The 13,761-nt window shown below is 53.9% G+C and overlaps 1 protein-coding gene across 8 annotated transcripts in view; it reads right to left on the bottom strand.

Annotated features, from left to right (window-relative positions):
* Positions 1 to 13,761, bottom strand: part of Camk2b (calcium/calmodulin dependent protein kinase II beta) — an 89,151-nt gene that overhangs the window by 42,935 nt on the left and 32,455 nt on the right. For all 8 annotated transcript variants that reach the window (XM_036201157.1, XM_036201162.1, XM_036201158.1 and 5 more), the window contains exon 2: positions 8,704 to 8,798. In XM_036201157.1, coding sequence (XP_036057050.1) covers positions 8,704 to 8,798 — 95 coding nt within the window. The remainder of the gene's footprint in view (positions 1 to 8,703; positions 8,799 to 13,761) is intronic.

The raw sequence follows: 13,761 nt of genomic DNA, 5'->3' as shown, positions 1-13,761 counted from the left end.
TGCCAACCCACTGGCATCAAGAAAGGGAACAGGGTGGGGGGAATAGTTGAGCAGTGGCACTCTGTGAGTTCGAGGCCAGCCTGGTCTACAGAGCAAATTCCAGGACAGGCTTCAAAGCTGCACAGAGAAACCCTGTCTCAAAAAACAAAAAACAAAAACAAAACAAAACAAAACAAAACAAAAAAAAAAAAAAAAAAAGGGGGGGGGGGCTGGGCGGTGGTGGCGCACGCCTGTAATCCCAGCACTCGGGAGGCAGAGGCAGGCGGATCTCTGTGAGTTCGAGGCCAGCCTGGGCTACCAAGTGAGTTCCAGGAAAGACGCAAAGCTACACAGCCTGGGACTCTCAAGGGACCCTGACCACCTACTGCAGCACAGTTCTCCATTGGAATTGCCACCCACACCAGAGTCACGGCCCTCGGAACTACTTCCCACTTAGTCAGGGATGGCTGGCATTCAGGGGTCTGGGCCTGTGGGCTCCAGTGTGGCCACTCTGGGGCTGCATGGCAGGACACTCTCTTCCCTCCAAGGGGTCACCTGTCATTCCAGCTGATGTCCCACTCCCAGGGCCCTCTTCAGAAATGAGAACCTGCCCTCTGCATGTGGGTGCATCTTCGAAGCAGAGGTGTGGCCTGGAATTCCTGCCCTCTCACAGCCAAGCTGGCATCCGAAGCAAGGTTGTAGAGTGAGGCCTAAAATGGAGGTCAGTGCTGTGTGCCGCCGTAACGTTAAGAGAGGCTAGGGAGTCCTCACACACTCAACCACATGACCCCCTGACTCAGTCTCTGAGGATAGGACAGCAACACCCTGCCATCCCAGGACAGGGCACAGCTCTGGCTCATCCTTGCAAGTCACAGAATTATGCAAATATCCTTGTGTGGACACTTGGGTCACCTCTCCTGGATACCATACAGCCTGTCTCCCCTAGTACTGCTGACTCACTGTGTTCCACAAGAAGCCTGGGGCCCTGCAAGCATGCTGGTCCCTGGTCTCTGGGTGCACGTGACTACAATTCATCTGACCACTAACTATCACTATGCTGCTGGTTATGCTCAATGCCGTGGGACAGGACTCCTACATCACTGACTATAAACAGGAGGGGATCTGAGTGAGGGGCCTGGACTCAGGCCTCAGTTTGGTCAGCTGACAAGCTGAGCAGTCATTGTCCTTACGGCAGGCATGGTCTGAACAGCCGTCTCCTCTCCCAGCTCTGGGGCCAACAGTCTATACCTGGGGTGATGTCTCCCCACCGGCAGGTCTCAGACCAGCCCACCTTACCAGATGCCGTCAAAAGGTCATCCAGAGACAGTGGGAGAGCTGTAGCTTTGTGCTGGAGACTAAGCATTAGTGACACACACTTGTGGGACAAAGAACAAAAGCTTTGGGGGTCAGTGGCCTCCAGAGTACAAAACTTGCCCACTGTGCCTGACCTCTGCCTCTGTCTCCCAACTGTCCCCACCTCCTTCTCGTCCTTTCCAGAGTCTTCGACTACTACCCAGGTCTTCACACACATTCCAGACTGGACACCTTGGACCAAATCTAGCCTAAAGCCTGCTCTACGAGGTTAGGAAACTCGCCCACCCACTAAAGGGATACAGAAGAAACTAGCTAGTGAGGTCGTGTGCCTCCAGCCCAGTCCACTTACACAATCCACACTGTTTGCTGCTGCTCTGTTCTCTAGCCCCAGCCAGCCACCCTAAACTACCCAGAGATGCCCTGTCACATCTGTGTAGCCAGAAACACCTGCTACACAAGGCATCTCCCGTCAGCCTCTCCTGATGTCCACCAGCTGATGAGGTCCAAACAACCAGTCCCAGGTCTGCAAGAAGGTGAACACCCTGCCTGAGAACCGAGGGACCAATGACCCTTGGAAAGCCAGACTCATGGGTAGGCCTTCCCTGATCACTAGGGCCCTGGATAAGGACTAACACATCTCCCTCACCTACCACAGCCCAGGGGTGGGCACTATACACAGCATGGTGCATTTTCTCCCCAGAGTCACAGAGCTCCAAAACACAACCCTTGGCAGCCACTTCCAACCACATTGACCCCAGTGTTTGGGATTGTTCACACCAGCATCCACACCCTACAGCCAGTCAGCCCTGGAGCACCTCACCCTCTCTCCGCCTCACAGGTGAGGCCATCAAGGGCCAGGGTTCCTCATCCGTGGCCTGTCTCTCTACTTTCTCTGGGTCCAGAAGTCAGGAGCTTAAACTAAACCAACTGAGTTTACGAACTGCCTTCCACAGTCTTGTTCACTGTGCTGGATGAAACAGGATGCTAGGTAGGTTTAAATTTCAGACGTACTTTAAAAATATATAGTAATAATTCAATAATAAGAATTGAATATGGGACACAGTTGTACTTAATCTCTTTCACTGTTTCTCAGACGTTAAATCTGGCAACCCCAGTCTGGATCCCTCATTCTGGGTGGCTGGCCCTGGGGATGGGAAGCCCTCCCTTCCAGGGCCCTTCACACCCATACCCTCAAGTCTAGTCAACAGAACCTTTATAGACTGACCCTGGCACTGGGGAATGAATGTTTCCCAAAGGAAGACATGCCACACGCCAAGCCCCCAGGAAGCATCCCTGGGCCCCCAGGAGGATTGTGGTTTGGGCCAGGGATGGATGGGAAGGAGGGGAGGGTCTCCAGGGGGAGAGGACGCGCTTCAGCTGCTGTGCACTGCAGTGCCTCGTCTCTATTGACCCAGTTCTATGGATTCTGTGTGCTTATCCCTTGGGTAGGGGGTGTTTGGGGTTGTGGGTAGTGAGGCCAAGAAAGGTGCATTGCCAGCTACAAGAACCTCACGTGTGGACCCTGGAGCCAAACACAACCCCAGACAGGTTTCTGAGATGTGGACCTTCCCTCCAGCTTTTTCCTCTCCTGGGGTGCAGTCCCAGCACCCCAGGTTCCCCGAGACATCAGGACAACTTCTCCCTATTAGCTTTGGGCAGAGTGTGTCTCCTAATGCAGAAGACACCACGTGAGCCTTTGGAAGGCCAGAGGCCAGGCATGCAGCTGGGGCTGGCAGGGCATGGGCCTGAGGGCAAAGAGTTTGCTGGGCTTGGCTCCTCATGTGTGAGCTCAGCCCACTGGTGATGGCAGGCCCGTCACTGATTTGAGCCCCTACCTGGGACACCTGACCCCTGATCTGCCTTACCTGGGTGTTCACTGTGTGGCCCAGCTGGTTTCTTCTACCAACCATCTGTGGGACTCTAAATTCTCAGTTTCTTTAAGACTGTTGCCTCCTCTGTACCTGCTAAGTCCGTGTTGTCGTGGGGGTATGGGGAGAGTCTCTCAGCAGCAATGAGGACCACGATGAGGACACATTCAAGTCGTCCCAGCAGAGCTGAGGGGCAGGCTCCCCATTCACACGGCCCACCTGTGTGCAGCCACTAACCAGGGGTGAGCTTTGCACAGGCTTCTGTAGCCACAGCTTACCTCCACACGGGGTGTCCACAGAGACGACAGCACCCCCAAAGGAGCAGCTGTTTAGTGTGCTAGTGTGGAGGGAATAACAAAAAGTGTTTCTAAGACCTCGTGCCTAATGATCTCCCTACCTCAGTCAATTAATTTCCCTTCAACTGCTTTTGTTAAGAGTAGTTTAATAATCTCTAATTATTCAGTACATTCACAGACTGAATGTTTCACAATTCTCTATTTAATTAAGTATTAAAATTTAAAATCTGAGTGTTGCGAAGTGTGTGTGACTCTGAGCACTGACGTTTACTGGGGCGGGGGGGGGGGGTGCTCCCCTCCTCTGCATTCAGTACCAACTTCCTCCTCCCAGCGGCTCCAAGGACCAGAACTGCCTCCCTCTGGGTGCACCGCATGTGAGGGCCACAGTGCTCCCCACAGTCCTGGGGATAGCTGAGGAAAAGTGGGGTCCGCATCTCTTCACTGAACTTGAATTGCAAATGTAAATGAAGGGGGCAGCCAGGTGTCTAGAAGTTCCCCAGGGTTTTGGGGGCCTTTCTCCCTACTTCAAAAAATCTAAACCCAGTATATAGGAAGGAGGACGTTGGGACAGTTGGGTGGAGACCCCAGGGAGATCTGGACACCATGGCCAGCACAGTCCTGTATATTCTCAGCTCTGAGCTGGGAGGCTGCAAGGTGAGCCAGCGGGCCCAGGACCTGCAGGGCTCAAGTAGCCGATGCAGGATGCTGCATGGAGAAGCGGGTTGAGTGTGCAGAGGACAGCAGTGTCCATGTGAAGCCCTGGGAGTCAGGGTGCCACTGTTATCCATCTGGATAGGAGCAGGGGATGGGGGGCTGCAGGCACAGCTATCCTCTGCAGCCAGCACACTCCTCGGGTGAGGCGGCTTTATCTCCATGTTCACCTGGGGAAACTGAGGCACAGGGAGGTTAAAGGACATGGGAGGTCATAGGACAGAGCCGGTGCCAGGCCTCCCCTCCAGAGGAGTCACCCACCTTGAAGCTGACAGCTCACCTGACACCCTCCCCCTCCCCACCTCCAAAGGGTGCAAGAGGCTAAGGTTAGCCTTGAGGACGTAGGGGAAGGCAGCCAGGGCAGCAGGGACACAGGACAGAGAAGTGTGGACAAAGATGGGTGATGAAGGCAGAATCTGTCTGCCAACCAGAGCCAGGAAGGAGCTTCCACAGTGCCACCTCCTGGGCACCACTGGCCTCCCAGCACTGGCCATCCTCTTGAGGCAGACTGTGGGCACGGAAGGGAAACAGGCAAAGCCCACAGCAGCCGAGGCAAGGCCAGCTCTGGGTTATTATTGCTCAGACCCAGGTTTGGTCCAGAGTTGGTCGGGTCAGCTTCCTGGCAGGCCTCCCTCTTGCTTAAGATTCTGGGGCCATACCACAGCCATGAGTTCCTGGGATGTCAGAAAAAGTCACTCTCAAAGTTGCCTTGGCTGAATACTTTGGGGTCAGCAGAAGTTTGTTAGGTTCAAGGGGAAAACCATCTTGGGTCCACTAGTTGTAACAAGGTGACCACTAGGCCTAGACCTCGGTCCCATCCCAAGGAGGTGCAGAGCTCAAGCCCCACCTGGGTTAGTGGACCCCTGCAGGCTGTGTGACCCCACAGGGTCACTTTCCGAGCACCTTTCTTCACAGTTGGAGACCTTGTGCCCCCTAGCACTGTGCTGCTGGCCCCTGTTTCAGGCCACCTCATCCCTGCCAGCTTTTTCTGGGCCCCTTTCACATTTAATCTTACCTGTAAGCCTATCCAAGACCCTCATATGTCTAGACAGACCCTCACTCATCCTACAGATGCACCCCACAAGCTGCATGGGGCTGGGAATGAGGTCCTGGGCAGCCACTCAGAGACTGTCCAGAGTGGAGCTGAACGTCAATGATGACCCAGCAATGTAGCCATCCTGCTGAGCCAAGCACGTGGTAGAAACAGGTTTGAGCAGCTGATGCCTCAAGGAAGTTTGACAATGTCTCTTCTGCTGGGGACAGATGATGGTGAGTAATCTGGGGTCTGGGGCACACACAGGCAAGACCAGCCAAGAGCTGAGATTTGGGGGAAAAGTTCTATGATAAAAGTTCATTATGGGAAAAAAATGCTCAAAGAAAAGGCCAGGGCTGGGCAGTGAGGAGACCCTCGGTGGAAGCAAAGCAGCCAGGGTCAGCCTGCCATCCTGACCACAGCAGGACATCCCCAGATAGAGAGAGTAACAGGAAAAAAGGTGTGGGGGCGGTGTCTGCAGATGCTCGTAACTTCAGATACCCCAGCTGCCGCCCCACCACCCATCATCCAGCCCAGCTGGCAGGGAGCAGGGTCTGTGATAAGGCCTCCCACTCACACATGCCCACACACACACTGGCAACTCATTTCAGCAGGCTAGCAGTTAAAGGGGTCCTGGGCACTCTGATCAGGGAGAAGCAAGGTCAGAAACCAGATCCCAGCTGGGGATTCAGATGCCCACTCCTCACAATCCTCCCAACTTGTGAAGCACTTTGAGGATATAAATAGGGGGGTTGATTAATTCCAAGGAGGCTGCCAAATTCTATGGAAAAATACTCAGATGGTTTTCTGCTTAAGCATAATAAACGTCTGCTTACCCCACAATACTCAGCCAATGCAGCTTTTGGAGTGACTTTTTCTGACCTCCCGGACCTCATTCCCAGCCCCACCCAGCATGTGGGGTGCATCCATAGGATGGGTGAGGGTCTGTCTAGACATATCAGGGTCTTGGATAGGCCCACAGCTAAGATTAAATGTAAAAGGGGCCCAGAAAAAGCTGGCAGGGATGAGGTGGCCTGAAACAGGGGCCAGCAGCACAGTGCTAGGGGGCACAAGGTCTCCAACTGTGAAGAAAGGTGCTCGGAAAGTGACCCTGTGGGGTCACACAGCCTGCAGGGGGGTCCACCAGCCCAGGTGGGGCTTGAGCTCTGCACCTCCTTGGGATGGGACGGAAGTCTAGGTCAGTGGGGCTTCTGAGGGCCCCCGCGAGGACCAAGGAACGCTAAGGAGTAGCTATTACCTCTCTGTGGTAAATGGAGAGGCAAAAGGAGACACAAAACATCATGGGTTCTAGTTGCTCAAGTTACTACATCTGGGTGGGTTTTTAGACAACCAAAGTGACTGGGAGAGCAGCCTGGTTTGCCAGACACAGCTCATGCGGCTTCTACCAAGCAACTTGCTTGGCCAAGGCTCTGGTGGGTCTGCTCGCGTGGCCAGGAACCAACACAGAGCTGGGAGAAGAGCAGTCTTTGTTCAAAAGAACAGCACACAGCAACAGGAAGCGACCTGTCTCCTGGACACCTCTGAGTACCAGGCAGCCCTCACGTCAGCGAGAGACATGGGACCAAACACCGGTGTGGTGAAAGCTGGAGAAGTCTAGGGATGGTGACAAGAAGAAATGGGGCTGACCACAGAACGCGCTCAGTAGCCTCCTGGGCACATGATCCACCTGCGTTACAAGGCCAAAATATTTCATACCTGTGTGCAAACCGACACTGACCGCATCAGGGAGCACAGAAGGGCCCCGAGTTTTGGCACAGTGTATACAGCAAGCCCTCTGCGGGAGCTAACTCCAACACTGTCACCACCAGTGTGGTACATACAAACACAGACACGTGCACATTTATGCCACACAGAGACACAAAGTCACACATGTGCACAAACACCTAATGTGCCTTGAATCACGTGCTCTCTCACCAGCAGGGAATGTGCAGGTTTGGGGATATTACTTGGAAAACCCTGGGAACTGATCTCACCCTGGGCCTGGGCTCACTCTGAGCACGCAGGGCTCTACACTAGCTGTGTCTTGGCAGAGGAGAACCGAGCTCACAGCCCCCCAGATCCTGAATCATAGCTCAGGACAGAGGGAGGGCCACTGGCAGCGGGTGACCCACATCTAGCCCGTGAAGAATGTCAGGAGAAGGGACACCCAAGCCTCTCCCACCGAATGTGGCTCCCCATCTAAGGTACAGAAGAGAACTTGTTTACCGTTCCGACCAAAGCTTCTGCAAACCATCACCCTCCCTGGCCCTTTGGGGCTGGAGGTCCATCATGGGCACTAAGTAGCAGTGGGTATTACTCAGTGATGGGGATGAAGACAATGGCTGGTAGAGAAGCACCCCGGGGTCTTGAAGATCCCTATCTTAGGTTCAGAGAATGCTTCCAAGAGGAAACACATGTGAGAGCCCTCGTGGTCTGGTATATGACAGGTGTTCAAACATGCTTACACCTGTGTTGTTAAATTGTAGGTGTGGTATCAGCTATGTGACCTGTGGGTTGTCAGACTGTAAACTGTAGACCGACCCAGCCATCAGCAAGTGGTTCATACCCTCAACATGCCCACTAGAGGAGACCCTGCCTATGTCCTAATTCAGCCTTAAAGCATCTTCCAGGGCTGAGAGAGGTCAGGGCTCCTTGGCCCTCAGTTAGCTCAGATTTGCATCTGGGAAGCTTGATCAAGCTGCAGTGTCTGAGGACAGGAGGAGGAGGAGGAAGAGCAGGGTGATGTGGCAATGCCATCTTGTTGGCAGCCACCCACTCAACACCCCCATGGCCTCACCAGGTCTCCAGCCCACCCCACTTGGGGACTCTTATCCAGATCCCTATGCAGTTCCCTGACCTCCACTCACTCTGTACCCCACCCTAGGAAGTCATAAGAGTGACTTCTGATAACCTGCCTGGAATGATGTCCCCTACCCCCCTACACACACACACACACACACACACACACACACACACACACACATGCCCTGGCTCTGCCTGGTGACCTGCTCAACCAGCACCAAGGAAGACCCTTCCTTGCACACCTGCAAGCCTGCAGAGACCTCCCTGGGCCAGGCAATCCTATAGCCTGCTCAGAAGACTCAGCTAAGAAACCATCTGGGATACCCAAGGTGAGCCAGGGACAGGACTTCACCAGCAGTGAGATGCCAACATCAGCCCTGCCATCACCCACCCACAGCCTGGAGTCACTGCTTCTCCTTGGCCATAGTTTTTAGGGAAATACCATCCAGTCCCCCAGTGCCTCACCAGCGTAAGAACTCATCTCTTCAGGTCTGGAAGAGAGACCCAGCAGGCTTGAGAAGGAGAAGCCAAATGGGGACCCAGAAAGACTACATGGCAGCCCCCAAATCAGAGGGTGAAAGTTGTGATGAGTCTGAGGGAGAACCCCTCCCATGTCCCCTCAGCCAGGGCCATCTGGAAGGCCTCGGCATTCCTGGTACCCTCACCACAGTCCCGATAGGCAACCCCTGTCGGATCCTACCTCTGGCTGACAGCTTCTTGGTATTAATGATCTTGGCTGCATATTCATGGCCGGTACAGAGCTTGACACATCGTCGGACCACAGAGAAAGCCCCCCTAGAGAGGATGCAGGGCAGGAGAGAGACATAGGGGGAGAGGGAGAGGGAGAGGGAGAGGGAGAGGGAGAGAGAGAGAGAACCAATTAATCTCCCGAAGACACTTTGGAACCTACCCACTGCCAGGCCTTAGGCACATGGCCAATGAGCAAAGGAAGCCTATGCCCCTCCCACACAGTCCCAGCTACCCTACTTGGCATCAGTAGGATGGGGCCAGGCAAACACTCTTGTGGGGACTTTGTGAGGAGGAGCAGCCATGCCTTGAGAGGGTCCCCACTCAATCCCTGTACAACACCCAGGTCCTGATCCATCGGTCAGCTGGAATGAGAGGCACCCTCAAGTTCATGATACCCTGGCATGTCTTTTCCAGAGGCAAGGCCAGGCCGGAGCACAGGTCTACTCAGGGGATTGATGCAGCTGAAGGTTTGAGAGTGGCATCGTATCGCTTAAGGACCCCCTGGGATACACAACTGTCCCTGTATCACAGAAGAGGACATGGAGGACCAGGGTGGGTCACAATAAGAAAGTCCTAGAACTCATGGGTGTGGCTTAAAGTGGCAGCAGCCTGGGAAGAGGCTCTGAATGCTGCCCACAAAGCTGATGCAGAGACCTGGAGCGGAGAGGAAAGGAGGCTGGACCAGGCCAAGCACTCGCTGGTCCGGCCCCCACATCCACCTCTGCACCCCTAAGGTACACAGCACCACATCTCAGATAGTGACCACCATTGCTTCTTTTTGGTACAATCCTTTGAGATGAGTCTTTATAAAAATATACTATTCACTTTCCTAGGGAAGAAATAAGTAACTGGTGTCCATCTGGCTCCTGAATGGCTCAGGCCACAATGGCCAGCAGTTACGCTCCACAGCCACTTCCACAGCCACTGGGCTCAGTGGCTCCAATTCCGGGGCTGAGACAAGATCTCACCCAGGCCGGCCACCAGGGCCTAGCTGCTGTGACCCTGTGGACGGGGTGAGGGCTGCTCAGGGACGGGGTGGCAGCATGCCATGTGTCCTCTCAGTAGCTTCTTGTTCCATTTTCCCTTTATGTGTGAGTTACAGCCTCAAAATATCCCTTTGTAAGGAAAATGTAAAGAAAGTTATTTGGTGGTTTTTTTTTTCCCCTCTCTCTCTCCCAGTTTTCTTCTTCTGTTTTGTTGTCTGCCATGTTGGAAGGAACCCAGAGACTTGCACTGCAGGGACGTACCCCACCTCTGAACCGTACCCTACCCTGGACTATCATCCTTCATAGCCACTGTGTCTGCGCTGGCTTCCTCCTGTCTGTCACCTCCTGGTTTCACAGGTTGATGTCCCTCTAGAGACTCAGTTTCCCCATCTGCACAGGGTCTCTCACAGAATGGCTGTGGGGCTCTCTGTCCCAGCCAGCCTCATCTGCTGTGCGTCCTCACTTTCCCTCAGGACCCGGGCGGCCATCTAGGTTGCTCATGCCCACAGAGCACAGCGCCCGCAGCCTGGCTGTGCAAGCAAGCATCTTCTGCGAGGGCCCGGCTGGCTCCTGAAGGGAGTGGAGACCCTTCCTCTCTTGTGCCAGGAGCAAGACCTCACAGGAGGCCAAACCGTGCGTCTCTGAGATGTCAGACACTGTCTCAGTTGGGGAGCCCATATACAAAGCAGAGTAGAGCCCCCTACACACACACACACACACACACACACACACACACACACACACACACTCATCAGCAGAGCAGGCTCCCAGCTGCTGACCAGACCCAGGGAAGGACACGAGTGTCTGTGAGCCACAGCCCTGCTGAAGTGCCAGGGTGTCCATACACAAAACTACCAATAGTCTGTGGTAGGTGGACAGGCTACAGACTGCTTGGAGGGCTCCCTCCCCAGTCCGGATGTCCCCTTTTCCTCTGCAGAAGGCTGTGTGCTGTCAGCTCAGGCTTGGGCTAGGCACCCTGCAGGGAAGTAGCCAGGCCTGGGCAGCTGCCAGAGGGAAGGAGGGACAGGGATGAGGCTGTGAGGCAGGGAGGGAGGTACAGGCACAGCCAGGCAGCCGGTAAGTTCTCAGTAGGAGCAGCCCATGGTGCAGGAGGCCTTGGCCTCAGCCACAGGCAGGAGACCCCATTCTAGTGACTCAGGCACCCTCCAGGGGAGAAGGTCGCTGCTCTGAAAAGGGCTCTTGGCCATCACAGCCATCCCCCAGACCACTTCAGGCCTGGGGAAGCGGCTGCAGAACTACCCTCTCCTTCTCCAGTGACTCTGACAGCCGCCAGATGTCACTGTCACAGGAATGCCCCCTGCAAGTAGCCACAAACATGTTTGGTATGTATCACACAGGCGGGGGGGGGGGGGGTGTTGGGGGAGGGCTGGGGGGGGTTTGACACCTTGGACATCTCCAAGTGCGAGGAGACCAATGTCATTGCTTGTCCCCCTCAGGACTCACAGCACCTGTCACTCAAATGAATAATTACTGAGAAACAATATGGACAAAGATCTTTGGTCCAAACTGTGACCCTGTCCCTGCCTCGGGCTGACTCATATGCATCCTTCGAGACCCAATTCACACAACTTAGGCTCCTCTGAGTGTCACCCCTCACAGGGTCTCATGGTAATTTCTCCCGTTTGTGTCCATCCCCTGCCCCCACCCAACCCATACTCCCTAATACTGGACCTAGGACTTCTTCATACCAAGCAAGTACCCTACCATCTAGCTCTCTCTTTTTCTTTCTTTATTTTAAAAAACTTTTTTTTTCATTTTACATACCAATCCCAGTTACCCCTCCCTCTCCTGCTCCCTCCACCTCCCCCCATACTCCCTCCCATCCACTCCTCAGAGAGGGTAAGGCCTCCCTTGGGGAGTCAACAAAGTCTGCCATGCTAAGTTGAGGCAGGACCAAGCCCCACCCCACCGAGTCAAGGCCCTTTTTTATTTTTTAAAGACAGATTGTTACCAAGTTGCCTACACAGACCTTGGCTTTTTTTTTTTTTTTTTTTTTTCTTTTTTTGGTTTTTTGAGACAAGGTTTCTCCATGTAGTTTTGGTGCCTGTCCTGGATCTAGCTCTGTAGACCAGGCTGGCCTCGAACTCACAGAGACCTGCCTGTCTCTGCCTCCTGAGTGCTGGGATTAAAGGTGTGTGCCACCGCCACCAGGCTGACTCTTTTTTCAATTTAGAAACTACCCTTATATTACAATTTTGCTTCTCCATTCTTAAAATTGGCAAGGAAAAAGACTTTTTTTTGTTTTGTTTTTCCAGCTCTGTAGACCAGGCTGGCCTCGAACTCACAGAGATTTGCCTGCCTCTGCCTCCTGAGTGCTGGGATTAAAGGCATGCGCCACCACCACCCGGCACTTATTTTTAATATGTAATATTTAAATTTATTCTTTTGAGAACTTCATAGATGTACACAATACATTTTGATCATATACACCCCCACTCCTCTCTTCCAACTCCTCCTGGGTTATCCCAACACATCCCCTTCCCAACTTTGTTTTTCCCAGAGACCATGAAGGCCTTGAACTTTTGATCTTCCTGCTCGTCGTCTTGAGTGGTAGGGCTTAGATTCTCTACTTTATTATGACCATTGTCTGCCCATCTCTGCCCTTCTCGACTGGGGCTCTCTGCAGGCAGGCCTGTGTCCTGCCCACCCTGAATTCCGGTGCTAGGCCCCGCCCTGAGTCTATGACATGGCAAACAGGACCGACAGAGAGCGCCGCAGGTGTTTTGGATGCTGGAGCTGCTGGATCTTGGTGCTGGTCCAGCCTAGCAGTGCAGGAAGGAGGGAACAGGGAGAGGAGCAGGAAGTAAAAGGGGCCTGAAATGTCTCATCAGGAGGGGTTCCCTCAGGCTCCTATAAGTAGGCGGACCCCATTTGAGTGGCCCAGAAAAAGGGGGCCGCCGACCAACACTGAGGCCACATAGTCTGACTCAGAGTGAGCAGAGCCTGGGGAATGGGAGCTTGAAGCCCCTCTGCGTCTAAGAAGGCAGGCAGGATGGGCAGCGGCATCACTCACCTTGGAAAACACCACTGGCTCCCAAACCAGCCACCTACCCTTGGCAACAGGGACAGAAAAGGTCCAGAGGGAGTTGGACACAAAGTGATTCAGCCCGTCTCTCCTGCTAGACACTGCGTGAACTTCCTCTGAACACCAAGGTCACCTGTGAGACGCCTGGTGTGGGCCGTCTGCTTCAGAACCAAGGAGAAGGTGATCTGAATAACCTGTTCAGATCACGAGGCCCCAGGGCACCAAGCCCATTATAGGGCTTTTAAAATCGGATAAAGCTAATTAAAATAAGGAAATACTCTTTGAGCCCTGATTTGCTGAGAACTCCAAATGCTGTCTCATTTACCACAGGATCAACAGTACCTGGAAACAGGTCCTGAGAGACAACGGGGAAGAATTAATTCCATGCAGGACTGGAGCCCTGGAGCTGGGCAGCCAGAGGCCACTACTCTCCCCACTTGCTTTATCAGTGGGGTGCAGTAGCCTCTGCAATCCCCCGGAAAAGGCTCCAGGGAAAACAATCTGTCCCTGTCAGATGACCACAGGTGACCAGGGGAAGTGTCAGAAGGTGCTCAGTCTTCAGGAAACCCATCTGCCCCTATCTTCTCAAGAGCCTGGCAATTCCTGGTCTATGACAGTCTAGCCACCTACTGTCCCCAGCTCTACTTCACAGGCAGCATCTGGCTTCAGGGTTTCCAAAGACCCTGGCTCCGAGATGTCTCCAAGCCAGCCAACACCAGGAGCCTGCTTGTTGCTTGTTGCTAAGCATCTGTGGTTCCCACAGACTATGTCAAAACTCCCCATTCTACTCTGTGGCCCTCTCTGTCCTACACCAGGCCTTGCTAGCTGCAACTGAGCCCTCTCCTGCTGTCCAGGCTGCCCCCTGCTGCCTCATCACAGTACGGCCACTGCAGGCTGAAGCTGATGCCCACAGAGGAGGTGGTAGACCAGTAGTCTCAGGTCAGTAGTTACTGACTCTGGCCAAGATTCCTGTTGC

This window comes from Onychomys torridus, chromosome 10 (assembly GCF_903995425.1).
Source record: "Onychomys torridus chromosome 10, mOncTor1.1, whole genome shotgun sequence".
Taxonomy (NCBI): Eukaryota; Metazoa; Chordata; class Mammalia; order Rodentia; family Cricetidae; genus Onychomys; species Onychomys torridus.
This window is presented reverse-complemented; position numbering and strand designations above follow the sequence as displayed.